This window comes from Cherax quadricarinatus, chromosome 12, assembly GCF_038502225.1.
Source record: "Cherax quadricarinatus isolate ZL_2023a chromosome 12, ASM3850222v1, whole genome shotgun sequence".
Taxonomy (NCBI): domain Eukaryota; kingdom Metazoa; phylum Arthropoda; class Malacostraca; order Decapoda; family Parastacidae; genus Cherax; species Cherax quadricarinatus.
The window spans coordinates 36,420,234-36,435,880 of NC_091303.1; the positions used below are offsets into that span (position 1 = coordinate 36,420,234).

General features: G+C 41.2%; 1 protein-coding gene across 1 annotated transcript in view; it reads left to right on the forward strand.

Annotated features, from left to right (window-relative positions):
* Positions 1-15,647, forward strand: part of LOC128686682 (tyrosine-protein kinase Btk) — a 559,014-nt gene that overhangs the window by 158,173 nt on the left and 385,194 nt on the right. The window contains exon 2 of the mRNA XM_053773712.2: positions 5,096-5,401. Within this exon, the coding sequence (XP_053629687.2) occupies positions 5,255-5,401 (147 nt within the window). The 5' untranslated portion in view covers positions 5,096-5,254. The remainder of the gene's footprint in view (positions 1-5,095; positions 5,402-15,647) is intronic.

Consider the following 15,647-nt stretch of genomic DNA (forward strand, 5'->3'; position numbering starts at 1 on the left):
TTTGCACTTTCTCTAGTTTCTTTACGTGCTTGGCTAGGTGTGGGTTCCAAACTGGTGCCGCATACTCCAATATGGGCCTAACGTACACGGTGTACAGGGTCCTGAACGATTCCTTATTAAGATGTCGGAATGCTGTTCTGAGGTTTGCTAGACGCCCATATGCTGCAGCAGTTATTTGATTGATGTGCGCTTCAGGAGATGTGCCTGGTGTTATACTCACCCCAAGATCTTTTTCCTTGAGTGAGGTTTGTAGTCTCTGGTCCCCTAGACTGTACTCCGTCTGCGGTCTTCTTTGCCCTTCCCCAATCTTCATGACTTTGCACTTGGTGGGATTGAACTCCAGGAGCCAATTGCTGGACCAGGTCTGCAGCCTGTCCAGATCCCTTTGTAGTTCTGCCTGGTCTTCGATCGAGTGAATTCTTCTCATCAACTTCACGTCATCTGCAAACAGGGACACCTCAGAGTCTATTCCTTCCGTCATGTCGTTCACAAATACCAGAAACAGCACTGGTCCTAGGACTGACCCCTGTGGCACCCCGCTGGTCACAGTTGCCCACTCTGACACCTCGCCACGTACCACGACTCGCTGCTGTCTTCCTGACAAGTATTCCCTGATCCATTGTAGTGCCTTCCCTGTTATCCCTGCTTGGTCCTCCAGTTTTTGCACCAATCTCTTGTGTGGAACTGTGCCAAACGCCTTCTTGCAGTCCAAGAATATGCAATCCACCCACCCCTCTCTCTCTTGTCTTACTGCTGTCACCATGTCATAGAACTCCAGTAGGTTTGTGACACAGGATTTCCCGTCCCTGAAACCATGTTGGCTGCTGTTGATGAGATCATTCCTTTCTAGGTGTTCCACCACTCTTCTCCTGATAATCTTCTCCATGATTTTGCATACTATACATGTCAGTGACACTGGTCTGTAGTTTAATGCTTCATGTCTGTCTCTTTTTTTGCTGTCTTCCATGCCTCAGGCAATCCCCCTGTTTCGATAGATGTATTGAATATTGTTGTTAGGGGTACACATAGCGCCTCTGCTCCCTCTCTCAATACCCATGGGGAGATGTTATCTGGCCCCATTGCCTTTGAGGTATCTAGCTCACTCAGAAGCCTCTTCACTTCTTCCTCGGTTGTGTGCACTGTGTCCAGCACATGGTGGTGTGCCCCACCTCTCCGTCTTTCTGGAGCCCCTTCTGTCTCCTCTGTGAACACTTCTTTGAATCTCTTGTTGAGTTCCTCGCATACTTCTCGGTCATTTCTTGTTGTCTCTCCTCCTTCCTTCCTTAGCCTGATTACCTGGTCCTTGACTGTTGTTTTCCTCCTGATGTGGCTGTACAACAGTTTCGGGTCAGATTTGGCTTTCGCTGCTATGTCATTTTCATATTGTCTTTGGGCCTCCCTTCTTATCTGTACATATTTGTTTCTGGCTGTGTGTGTGTGTGTGTGTGTGTGTGTGTGTGTGTGTGTGTGTGTGTGTGTGTGTGTGTGTGTGTGTGTGTGTGTGTGTGTGTAGATCCTGCCTCCACTACATCGCTCTCCAGATTTTTTCACTTATTGACAATTCTAGTGGTGAAGAAATACTTCCTAACATCCCTATGACTCATCTGAGTTTTCAGCTTTCATTTGTGGCCACTTGTTCCCGTGTTCTGTCTCTGAAACATTTTGTCTCTATCCACCTTGTCAATTCCTCTTAGTATTTCATACTCTGTTATCATGTCTTCCCTATCTCTCCTTTCCTCCAGTGTCGTCAGGTTGAGTTCCTTTAATCTCTTCTCGTAGAACATACCCCTTAGCTCTGGGACTACTCATGTTGCAAACCTTTGCACTTTTTTTTAATATATTTACCTGCTTGACCAGGTGTGGGTTCCATACTGGTGCTTACATATTCCAATATGGACCTGACGCGCACGGTGTGCAGTGTCGTGAATGCTACCTTAATTAGATGTCGAAACGCTATTCTTAGGTTTGCCAGGCGCCCATATGCTGCAGCAGTTATGTGGTTAATGTGCACCTCCGGGGATGTGTTTGGTATTATACACACTCCAGGATCCTTTTCCTTGAGTTAGGCTTGCACTCTTTGACCCCCGATCATGTACTCCATCTGCGGTCATCTTTGTCCTTCCCCAAGCTTCATGACTACACTTGGCGGTATTCAACTCCAGGAGCCATTTGTCAGACCAGGATCGCAATCTGTCCAGATACCTTTGTAGTCTTACCTGGTCCTCGTTCTCTTGAATTTTCCGCATTAACTTCACGTCGTCTGCTAACAGGGACACTTCTGAATCTATCCCATCCGTCCTGTCATTCACGTATACCAGAAACAGTACTGGACCTAAGACTGACCCTTGTGGAACCCCACTCGACACACTCGCCACTCTGACACCTCGTCACGTATCATCACTCATTGTTTCCTTCTTGTTACGTATTCCCAGATCCATTTCCGTGCTTTTCCTGCTGTACCCGCCTGCTAGTCTAGTTTGTCTACCAATCTCTTGTGCGTAACTGTGTTGAAAGGCTTCTTACAATCCAAGAAAATGCAGTCAAACCACATCTACCTCTCTCCTATCTTCTGTTATCTTGTACAGCTGTAGAAGATTTGTGACACAGGATTTTCCATCCCTGAAACCATGTTGTTTATCCTGTATGAGCCCGTTCCCTGTATGAGCCCGTTCCTCTCCTGATAATCTTCTCCATGACTTTACATATTGTTCATGTCAGTGAGACTGGTCTGTAGTTAATGCTACCTGTCTGTTCCCTTCTTAAAAATTGGGACTACATCTTTTTGTGTGTACTCACCTATTTGTGGTTGCAGGTGTTGATTCATAGCTCCTGGTCCCACCTCTTCTTTGATTTCTACTAGGTCTACTCTCTCCCTGCTCCTAGAGCTTTATCGTACCTCTTCATAAACCTAAGTATGGATTCTATCTTTACATCACTCTCCAGACAATAATAGTGCTGAAGAAATACTTCCTAACATCCCTAAGACTCATTTGAGTTTTTAACTTCCAGTTGAGACCCCTTGTTGCTGTGTTTCATCTCTGAAACAGTCTGTCCTTGTCCACCTTGTCAATTTCACTCAGGATTTTATACGTCGTTATCATATCTCTATCCTTCAGTGTCGTCAGTGTCCTCCTAGGACTGGGACTAGTCTTGTTGCAAACCTTTGCACTTTCTCTAATTTCTTGACTTGCTTGACCAGGTGTGGATTCCATGCTGGTGCTGCATACTCCAATATGGACCTGACGTACACGGTGTATAGTGTCTTGAATGACTCCTTACTTAGGTGTCGAAACGCTCTTCTTAGATTTGCCAGGCGCCCATGTGCTGCAGAAGTTATTTGGTTGATGTGGGCCTCAAGGGATGTGTTCGGTATGATACTCCAAGATCCTTTTCCTTGAGTGACGTTTGCGGCCTTTAACCCCCTGATCCATTTCCTGTTCCTGACTGCTCCTCTACCTTTTAATTGATATGCCTTCAAGAAGATTATCCTTTCAATACCTTTAAGTTTAAACTATCAGACAAAACTGCCAACTCTTGGCTATTGAACTACCCTCTTACGTGTGCCTCCACACGCTGGATTCGCGATCACTTTGGTAACATGAAGCAGCGCTGTATAGCCCTTGTGGCTTAGCGCTTCTTTTTGATTATAATAATAATAATTGGTAACATGATTATCACTTAGGTGTTTACTGTTGAAGGTAATTTAGAGTTACTTTTACACAACATTATATTCTCAGTTGCCACCATTATTCTAGAATGTTTATTGAAATATCAACCGAGTTGTCGGTACACATGATCGTAATTTTTGTTGACTGCTGCAAATTAACACATCAAGAATGGATATACAGTTATTCTGTTCTCTCTCATTGGTGAATTTCGTAGAGGATTTTGTTGTTGTTGAGAAATTCGGTGATATCGAGTCGTCTGGGCACGATTACCAGGATATTCACATAATGTAACCATGTTGAACCTCTCAGAATATATAGTTTCAACTTCTCGTTCAGGTATTCCATATACAGATAAGCCATGACTGTCCCTGGTGGGCGAAACGTCTAAAATGTCCCTGTACTGCATATGTATCTTATTTGCATACTTGTCAGTGCTAATCACCACTTGTGATCACATGTTATGTTATGCATTGTATGGCCCAATGTATTGTAGTTCTTTGACAGAAAAAAAAATCCTACGACTAATAACATGACTTATTTTTTATACAGATGAACTAATGCTCGTTATAAAAGTAAGGAGCTCATTTGATGACAAAATAATGGTAGTCTACAAAAAATTTGAGAACGACTTTTGTATATTTAAACACGTAGCTTAGACATAATGTTTAGCTTTAATTATAGAACGGCTGTTGTATATTTAACCATATTGTTTAATGCATATACATACAATTAAGTACAGTTAGACTGTAACATGCAAGCAATTGCCATCCCTGTGGTGGGATATTGTGTTGGTACCTACTTCTAGACCAGTTGCCAGCCAGGGTCATCTTGTGAGCCTACTGGTTATGTGGCGACCACCTCCGGGGTGTGCATTCCTCACTTCACTGCATGACTATTAGGAGCGGTTGATTATCTTTTTTTTATTTGGCTTGACATTGAGCTTATAAACACTCAAAAAGCTTTATCAAAAAGCTAGTTAACCTTTGTGCTTTACACACTGTGTCATGTAAGCTTGTTACATGATTAGATTATACGCCCCACTATATTGGTACTTCGTACTCCATTTCCCTCAAGTCTGTTGAAGACTAACACTAAATGCTCCCATTCAAAAACTTCATCGAGTCCGTGTATCTATGTTGCAGCATCATGTATCTTTTCGCTTGTTACATTGACTTAATCTTAAGCATAGATTGATATTTTGAGGTGTCATACCAACGGCCCATCTATGAGACTTGTTGCAAATTATGTAGGTTTGTAGCTAGCTTAAACTTGTGGCTTCTTGTACTGCTGTGTGCTAGCTGATTGTTTCAACTGGATTCTAATACTGCTGTGTGCTAGCTGACTCTCAGTATAAACTGTTGCTTATATATAATTAATGTCATTTCCTATCACAAAACATTATGTTATATGTGTGTGTGTTGTTGCAGGGTGTGGCAGGGATTGGGTGGTTCCCATTGCGTCAGCACCCCCACCCTAGCTGCCTGCTCCACCACCGCCACCACTACGGCTCCATCAAGCTCCCGACGTTTATTCTCGCCGCTGGTAAATATCCCGGCAGTCTCGCTTCACTACACTGGACGAAGACTATGGCGGGAAAAAATGAGGAGGTGTTGAAAGAAGCGTTTATGACAAAAAGGTCCCAGAACAAGAGGTCTTTCACTCCCACCAACTGGAAGGATCGCTGGTTCGTCCTCTCACCAGAAAATCTTATATACTACGATGGGGACAAACAGGTGAGTACTTCTGACTTAATGTTTACTACGTGATCTCTTCGTATATGATTTGAGATGCCAACATGCCTTTACAATGTTGGAGGATACATATTTGTTGTACAACTTTTGTTGAGGGTGATAAAATATTTTAGCTTGTGCATGAGGATGTTGAGTCATTCTTACCTCTCATGTTTTTCTCGGAAAGATTAACACTTGGCCTTTACTTTAATAGAAAATTGAAGTGTAAGATTTATGGACAATTTTAAGAGAAAGTTGCAAGGTAATGGCAAGATCAGCAAAGTTGTCTGGGATGTTTGACTACCATACACCTGAACAACAGAATATTACAGTTAAGAAGAGCAAATAAACATGATTATAAAGCACTCGAAAAGCTAACTTGAGTAAAATCAGGTGAATTGAGTATATTAATAGATGGTTGGGTGCTTCTCTTGCCTCCCCACTTCCCTCGTGCGTGATTTGTGTCACATTTTAATGGTTTGTTCTCAACCTCACCGCTTTCACTTGTTTGCTTAAGTCGTGGTTTGTAGTATTACCCAAGTACTTGTACGCAACTCTTAGGAAATTTAAGGCGAGTTTCAATATTGCACTTTGTTCAACATTTGCAGTTTGTTTTTATTTGCAGTTTGTTTTTAAGGGATGCGAAATATTTTTACATGCAGTGAGTGCATTTATTGTTTAGTGTATGTGCGAATGGTTTTCGCGTGGGTAATCGTTGTGTGTGTGTGTGTGTGTGTGTGTGTGTGTTTTAGCGAGCGCTATAACAAAGGCGATGATTGGTAGATGAGTTGCCGATTTCTGTATGTAATATTAGTCCATTATGATTTAATATAGAGCCTGAAAATAAATATATAAGGAATATTTTCCTGTGTGCTCGCGCGCATGCGTGTGTTTATGGTAAGAGGGGGGGGGGGTGACGTGTGGACGGAAGTGCAAAATCTTGTATTTCATAGTGCTGAATAACCTTTTGCTTTCGGTGGTGTGTGTGTGTGTATTTTAAAGCTTTCTAGTAGAGGTATTTTAGAGTACAACAACTCGACCACTATTGTTCGGTGAGTAGCAATACTGTCAGTGAACATTATTACTCATCAATAACGCTACGTTACTTCTGCTTACTGATAACATTACTGCTGCTTACTGATTACATTACTGCTGCTTACTGATAACATTATAACTGTTTACTGATAACATTACCACTAGTTGCTGATTACATTACCACTGATTACAAATATTACATTACCACTGCTTATTAATAACATTACCACTGGTTACTGATGACATTACATTACCACTGCTTATTAATAACATTACGTTACCACTGGTTAATAATAATATTACATTACTAACGCTTATTGATAATGTTACGTTACTGCTGTTAACTGATAATGTTACGTTACGAATACTTTCTGGTAACAGGTTGGAGTTCATATGTTCGGCTGCGGGCACTAACTGCTTGATTAATCAGACCAGCAGCAAGGAAGCCTGGTCTAGGACCGGGCCGCTGGGGCGTTGACCTCCGGAAACGACTCCGTAACCTCCAAGTACTATTGCACAGCCTAACGTTATATTATATAACCTAAGTTCCTCTCGTAATCTCCACCTACGCGCCCCACCCACACTTCCCACCTACACGCCCCACCCACACTTCCCACCTACGCGCCCCACCCACACTTCCCACCTACGCGCCCCACCCACATTTCCCACCTACACGCCCCACCCACACGCCCCACCTACACACCTCACCCACACACCCCACCCACACACCCCACCCACACACCCCACCCACACACCCCACCCACACACCCCACCCACACACCCCACCCACACACCCCACCCGCACACCCTACCCGCACACCTCACCCACACTCCTCACCCATACATACAACCCACCACCATATACTTCTTTTCCATCCTTACACATCCCATCCTTCAAGTATACCCACATATGACATCACAACATAACTCTAGAATAGGAGAGCTTGAGTCCGTGTATAATGTCACTACCTTTCCCTCTACAGGTTGAGTCCCAGTTTCTAAGACACTCTTGATCTCTTGAGTCCCGACTGAGACACTCTTAACCTCATCATATATACAATGGCTGAGTACCAGCTTTGAGATATTAAAAGAAATGTAGAGAGATAGTTTAGTGTCCTCATAGTACATTATTTAAACTACTGAAAACGCCTCAAAATACTTGGAATGTACTCTCTGGAGCGGAAATAGAGGGATACCTAATAGTAGTCTATACACTACTATTACAACATAGTGGAGTGAGAGATATAGGAGGAAAAATGTTAAATAGACCATTTGAAAAGCAAGGGCACAATGGGCACAATAAGAGAAAACTGTGGTCCAAGACTCTTCAGTCTGCTGCCAGAAAATATCAGAAATATTGATAGAACAGATCTTTGAAAGAAAAATTTATCACTATCTTCGTCAAGAAAAGATCAACCAGGCTGTGATAGCTGTTTGGGCCAACAAGCCGCTAAAATCAACACCCCTTGGCACAATAAAAGAACATTATATCAACATCCGTGGTCCCAGACTATTCAACAACTTGCCAGAAGATATCAGAAACACTGCCGGGAAAAGTGTAGAAATCTTCAGTGAAAAACGTGACAATTTTTACCAAGGGCCAGATCAGCCAGGCTGTGATGGATATATTTGATCAGTAGGCATCCATCAGAAACAACCTGGTTGACCATGCAAGAATTAGACAAGCCTGGCACAGGACCGGACTGCTAGAGTAGGAGAACACTTGAAGCTCATCAAAGGTGTACCGGAAAAAAATTTGGTATCGTTCCATCACTAATAAGAATCCTCGGAACCAATCACTGCTATATTAATTTGTTTTCTAATTTAAATTGTTCGTAGGTGTACTCAAATTAAAGCTAAGTAGGAAGACGTGTAGTCTACCCTGGGTAGACAGGAAGGGAGGTAGACGAAGTAGAGTCGTCTAGTCTACCCTGGGTAGACAGCAAGGAACGTAGATGTAATATAATTGTGTTAGTCTACCCTGGGTAGACAGGAAGGCAGGTAGATAAAGTATAGTTGTGCAGCAACTGGGTAGACAGGAAGATAGCCAGGTGTGAGCAGCAGGAGTGTGTGTGCAGGTGTGGTCATGTAAGGTATGTGATGGCCAGGTGTGAGCAGCAGGAGTGCGTGTACCGGTGTGGTCGTGTAAGGTATGTGATGGCCAGGTGTGAGCAGCAGGAGTGTGTGTATAGGTGTGGTCGTGTAAGATATGTGATGGCCAGGTGTGAGCAGCAGGAGTGTGTGTGCAGGTGTGCTCATGTAAGATATGTGATGGCCAGGTGTGAGCAGCAGGAGTGCGTGTGTGCAGGTGTGGTCATGTAAGATAGGTGATGGCCAGGTGTGAGCAGCAGGAGTGTGTGTGTGCAGGTGTGGTCATGTAAGATGTGTGATGGCCAGGTGTGAACAGCAGGAGTGTGTGTGCAGGTGTGGTCATGTAAGATGTGTGATGGCCAGGTGTGAGCAGCAGGAGTGTGTGTGTGCAGGTGTGGTCATGTAAGATGTGTGATGGCCAGGTGTGAGCAGCAGGAGTGTGTGTGTGTGCAGGTGTGGTCATGTAAGATATGTGATGGCCAGGTGTGAGCAGCAGGAGTGTGTGTACAGGTGTGCTCATGTAAGATGTGTGATGGCCAGGTGTGAGCAGCAGGAGTGTGTGTGCAGGTGTGTGTGTGCAGGTGTGGTAAGCAACATTTACACCCTAACAACTAAATGAACAACTATGTATCCAGTAGAAAATTAACATTTAAGTATCTAGCAGGAATGAATATATAATCATCTAATAAGAATGAATAACTATCCAGCAGAAATGAACAATAAGTTTCTAGCAGGAATTAACAACTAAGTTTCTAGCAGGAATTATCAACTAAGTTTCTAGCAGGAATTAACAACTAAGTTTCTAGCAGGAATGAGAACCAAAAATCATATACGTAAATTGAAAGCATAAACACAGCAGGGCAGGTACACGCTCACACCGACCCTCATTCTACTGTAAACAGAAAGGAAGCACGTGGATAAACCAGGTTAAAAAAATTAAATTCCAGATGAGGTGCCACGACTGAGCATCTACGTCTGAACAGGTACGATAATTAAGAAGAGATATTGTGAATATTGGGCATACAAATTGTTGAAAATTATATATATATATATATATATATATATATATATATACATATATATATACATATATATATACATATATATATACATATATATATATATGGTAGTAGGTTGGTAGACAGCAACCACCCAGGGAGGTACTACCGTCCTGCCAAGTGAATGTAAAACAAAAGCCTGTAATTGTTTTACATGATGGTAGGATTGCTGGTGTCTTTTGTCTGTCTCATAAATATGCAAGATTACAGGTATGTCTTGCTACTTCTACTTACACTTAGGTCACACTACACATACATGTACACGTTTATTTATACACACTCATCTGAGTTTTCTTTGATTTTATCTTAATAGTTCTTGGTCTTATTACTTTTCCTTTTATATCCATGGGGAAGTGGAATAAGAATCTTTCCTCCGTAAGCCATGCGTATTGTAAAAGTCAACTAAAATGCCGGGAACAATGGGCTAGTAACCCCTTTTCCTGTAAAGATTACTAAAAAGAATAAGAATAAGAAATTTGTCAAAGTGGGAAGTCTGAATGTGCGTGGATGTTGTGCAAATGATAAAAAAGAGATGATTGTGGATGTTATGAATGAGAAGAAGCTGGATGTCCTGGCTTTAAGTGAAACGAAGCTGAAGGGGGTGGGAGAGTTTCAATGGAGAGGAATAAATGGGATTAGGTCAGGGGTTTCAAATAGAGTTAGAGCTAAAGAAGGAGTAGCAATAATGTTGAAGGATAAGCTATGGCAGGAAAAGAGGGACTATAAATGTATTAATTCAAGGATTATGTGGAGTAAAATAAAGATTGGATGTGAAAAGTGGGTTATAGTAAGCGTGTATTCACCTGGAGAAGAAAGAAGTGTAGAGGAGAGAGAGAGATTTTGGGAAATGTTGAGTGAATGCGTGGGGAGCTTTGAATCAAGTGTGAGAGTAATGGTGGTTGGGGATTTCAATGCTAAAGTGGGTAAAAATGTTATGGAGGGAGTAGTAGGTAAATTTGGGGTGCCAGGGGTAAATGTAAATGGGGAGCCTTTAATTGAGCTATGTGTAGAAAGAAATTTGGTAATAAGTAACACATATTTTATGAAAAAGAGGATAAATAAATATACAAGGTATGATGTAGCACGTAATGAAGTAGTTTGTTAGATTATGTATTGGTGGTTAAAAGGTTGATGGGTAGGCTCCAGGATGTACATGTTTATAGAGGGGCAACTGATATATCGGATCATTATTTAGTTGTAGCTACAGTTAGAGTAAGAGGTAGATGGGAAAAGAGGAAGGTGGCAACAACAAGTAAGAGGGAGGTGAAAGTGTATAAACTAAGGGAGGAGGAAGTTCGGGGGAGATATAAGCGACTGTTGGCAGAAAGGTGGGCTAGTGCAAAGATGAGTAGTGGGGGGGTTGAAGAGGGTTGGAATAGTTTTAAAAATGCAGTATTAGAATGTGGGGCAGAAGTTTGTGGTTATAGGAGGGTGGGGGCAGGTGGAAAGAGGAGTGATTGGTGGAATGATGAAGTAAAGGGTGTGATAAAAGAGAAAAAGTTAGCTTATGAGAGGTTTTTACAAAGCAGAAGTGTTATAAGAAAAGCAGAGTATATGGAGAGTAAAAGAAAGGTGAAGAGAGTGGTGAGAGAGTGCAAAAGGAGAGCAGATGATAGAGTGGGAGAGGCACTGTCAAGAAATTTTAATGAAAATAAGAAAAAATTTTGGAGTGAGTTAAACAAGTTAAGAAAGCCTAGGGAAAGTATGGATTTGTCAGTTAAAAACAGAGTAGGGGAGTTAGTAGATGGGGAGAGGGAGGTATTAGGTAGATGGCGAGAATATTTTGAGGAACTTTTAAATGTTGAGGAAGAAAGGGAGGCGGTAATTTCATGTACTGGTCAGGGAGGTATACCATCTTTTAGGAGTGAAGAAGAGCAGAATGTAAGTGTGGGGGAGGTACGCGAGGCATTACGTAGAATGAAAGGGGGTAAAGCAGCTGGAACTGATGGGATCATGACAGAAATGTTAAAAGCAGGGGGGGATATAGTGTTGGAGTGGTTGGTACTTTTGTTTAATAAATGTATGAAAGAGGGGAAGGTACCTAGGGATTGGTGGAGAGCATGTATAGTCCCTTTATATAAAGGGAAAGGGGACAAAAGAGATTGTAAAAATTATAGAGGAATAAGTTTATTGAGTATACCAGGAAAAGTGTACGGTAGGGTTATAATTGAAAGAATTAGAGGTAAGACAGAATGTAGGATTGCGGATGAGCAAGGAGGTTTCAGAGTGGGTAGGGGATGTGTAGATCAAGTGTTTACATTGAAGCATATATGTGAACAGTATTTAGATAAAGGTAGGGAAGTTTTTATTGCATTTATGGATTTAGAAAAGGCATATGATAGAGTGGATAGGGGAGCAATGTGGCAGATGTTGCAAGTATATGGAATAGGTGATAAGTTACTAAATGCTGTAAAGAGTTTTTATGAGGATAGTGAGGCTCAGGTTAGGGTGTGTAGAAGAGAGGGAGACTACTTCCCGGTAAAAGTAGGTCTTAGACAGGGATGTGTAATGTCACCATGGTTGTTTAATATATTTATAGATGGGGTTGTAAAAGAAGTAAATGCTAGGGTGTTCGGGAGAGGGGTGGGATTAAATTATGGGGAATCAAATTCAAAATGGGAATTAACACAGTTACTTTTTGCTGATGATACTGTGCTTATGGGAGATTCTAAAGAAAAATTGCAAAGGTTAGTGGATGAGTTTGTGAATGTGTGTAAAGGTAGAAAGTTGAAAGTGAACATAGAAAAGAGTAAGGTGATGAGGGTATCAAATGATTTAGATAAAGAAAAATTGGATATCAAATTGGGGAGGAGGAGTATGGAAGAAGTGAATGTTTTCAGATACTTGGGAGTTGACGTGTCGGCGGATGGATTTATGAAGGATGAGGTTAATCATAGAATTGATGAGGGAAAAAAGGTGAGTGGTGCATTGAGGTATATGTGGAGTCAAAAAACGTTATCTATGGAGGCAAAGAAGGGAATGTATGAAAGTATAGTAGTACCAACACTCTTATATGGGTGTGAAGCTTGGGTGGTAAATGCAGCAGCGAGGAGACGGTTGGAGGCAGTGGAGATGTCCTGTCTAAGGGCAATGTGTGGTGTAAATATTATGCAGAAAATTCGGAGTGTGGAAATTAGGAAAAGGTGTGGAGTTAATAAAAGTATTAGTCAGAGGGCAGAAGAGGGGTTGTTGAGGTGGTTTGGTCATTTAGAGAGAATGGATCAAAGTAGAATGACATGGAAAGCATATAAATCTATAGGGGAAGGAAGGCGAGGTAGGGGTCGTCCTCGAAAGGGTTGGAGAGAGGGGGTAAAGGAGGTTTTGTGGGCAAGGGGCTTGGACTTCCAGCAAGCGTGCATGAGCGTGTTAGATAGGAGTGAATGGAGACGAATGGTACTTGGGACCTGACGATCTGTTGGAGTGTGAGCAGGGTAATATTTAGTGAAGGGATTCAGGGAAAACGGTTATTTTCATATAGTCGGACTTGAGTCCTGGAAATGGGAAGTACAATGCCTGCGCTTTAAAGGAGGAGTTTGGGATATTGGCAGTTTGGAGGGATATATTGTGTATCTTTATACATATATGCTTCTAAGCTGTTGTATTCTGAGCACCTCTGCAAAAACAGTGATTATGTGTGAGTGTGGTGAAAGTGTTGAATGATGAAAGCATTTTCTTTTTGGGGATTTTCTTTCTTTTTTTTGGGTCACCCTGCCTCGGTGGGAGACGGCCGACTTGTTGAAAATATATATATATATATATATATATATATATATATATATATATATATATATATATATGCAGAACAATCGCAGACAAGAGATCTTAATGTAAGACAAGCCACGGAGGGTGGAAATCTTTAGCTTAATTACTTTCACACTTCTCAGTGCATCATCAGGAGCTGTGCAATGTTGCAAGGGCAGCACCAAGAAAAATATAGTAAGTTTTTCAGATATCGTAGCACGGTGGCACCAGACTCTGAGGAAGAGAGGCCAGCGGAATGCCAATCATACACCCCACCCCATATGGGGTCAGGTGGAGTAGGCCCCACAATTTGCGATAGCATGAGGTAAAATAACTAGATAGTTAATAGCCAGCCATAAGCTTCTAACGGCTGGGAACAGGTCATGTGATGTAAGAAGTTACATTTTCCTTAAAATGTTCCTGAGAGCTTTGCGTATCTGCAGTCCTGAGTATTTAGAAGATGAAATCAACAATATATTTAACATATCCACAAAACTGAGATATCTCAGGGATTTTGTTGAGTAGGCCATACTGTCAGCTAGGAAGACTTTCTACAGGACTGAACCTAAGGAAATGCCTGACAGGTAAAAACTCAATTCTGAATACTCAATACTAAACTCAGAAATAAAAAAAAACTCAATATTAATCTGACTTTCAAAAACACTGGGACTGAAAAAGATTGATTAAAAACACACTGCCTAATAATGTGGGTGGTGTCTACAAGGTCCCATGCACCCTTTGTCCACTGTCATACATTGGTCAGAAAGGTAAACCTCTAGAAACCAGATTATCCCAACACCAGTACTCAATCAGGACAGGCCAGGTGTCGAATGCAATCTTTAACCATGTCAGCTCTTGCATTCACCCACCGGGGTGGACTGCTGCCCAGATAATTGTACCCAACAGTTCCATCATGGAAAGAAACATAACTGAGTCCTCCCTCTTGAAAGATGATAGGAATGCTGTATATAACTCAAATTATGGGCCGTACAAACTCGATAGTTATTTAGTGGAGTCTATTGTGCACAGCCTTAAACAACAGTGCATGATTGCTCCTTATGCCAGGTGGATTCAGTTATGTTCAACCAGAGTCTACAAACTGAACATCTTGGTACACCCGTCGTGAACGTTGATATACTATATATCTCGTTGAGTCCATCGCGAATGACCCGAGTCTGCAAACTGAACATCATGGTACACTCGTCGTGTACGTCGATATAACACATATCTTGTTAAGTCCATCGCACATGTCGATATTTAATATGCTAGGTCTGCCATGACTGTCGGTATAACTCGCTCAGCTACTACTGCATACAGGTATCGTAATGCTACAGGTGCTCTAGGTGGCGTGCTGCAATACAGACTGCAACCTTACTGATATAACATCACTAGTAAGGAAGTAGGCATAGGGGTTCATTTAGATATGGGTGCATATGTGCGATCATCTTAGGATAGCCTAAAAGAAATGTAGAGTGAGCTTTTGAGGTCCTAACTCATCTGGGTACAGTGGTACAAGGTACACATAGTTGATTGCAACATGGTGATTGCAAATAGTTTAGTGGTATACTAAATTAGGTTGTTAGTAATATAATGATAATGACAATGATATTAGCAGATGATAGTAGAAAATAATGATAGAATGGTGTTAAAAAGAAAAAAATAAGGAATTATCTAGTTATTATAAGAAAGAAAAACCTGAATAGGAGAATTCACACATGCATATTAACTAACACTGAGAGCATTTCCTGAATATTCTGGAATGTTCTGTGACACCGGTTGATGAAATTTATTTATTTATTTATTTATCTGTTTATTTATTTATTTATTTATGTCTTTGCAAACAGTACATTGAGATTTTGTATTTACAATAATGGGTTGCAGTGCAAAGAGAGTCTCTATTATGCTTAGGCATTATGGGGCGACTTAACATTATTGGCTTACAGTCTACTTAACACTAAGAATTATGTCACAGTTGTACAGTAAAATATTAATTATATCATAGTTGTACAGTAGATTATTAATTATAAGTGAATCTAATTTATATAAGACAAAAGATATATAAATATATTCAAAAAATGCTTTTGTGAAAGCAATGATTCAATTATATTCCTGTCAACAATGGATAAAAGGTTCAAAGTAATTGTTGAAATTGTGATGTGGGAATACATAAATGAGTATGTGTATACTGAGTATTTAGCATTTAGTCTAGGGTGATTAAATGGCTTTTGATAAGAGTTTTAAATTGATTGAGGGACTTATTCCCTCTATTTCATTAGTTAGAAGGTTGTTCACATTAGCTGCATTCTGTATGTAAACGATCCAAT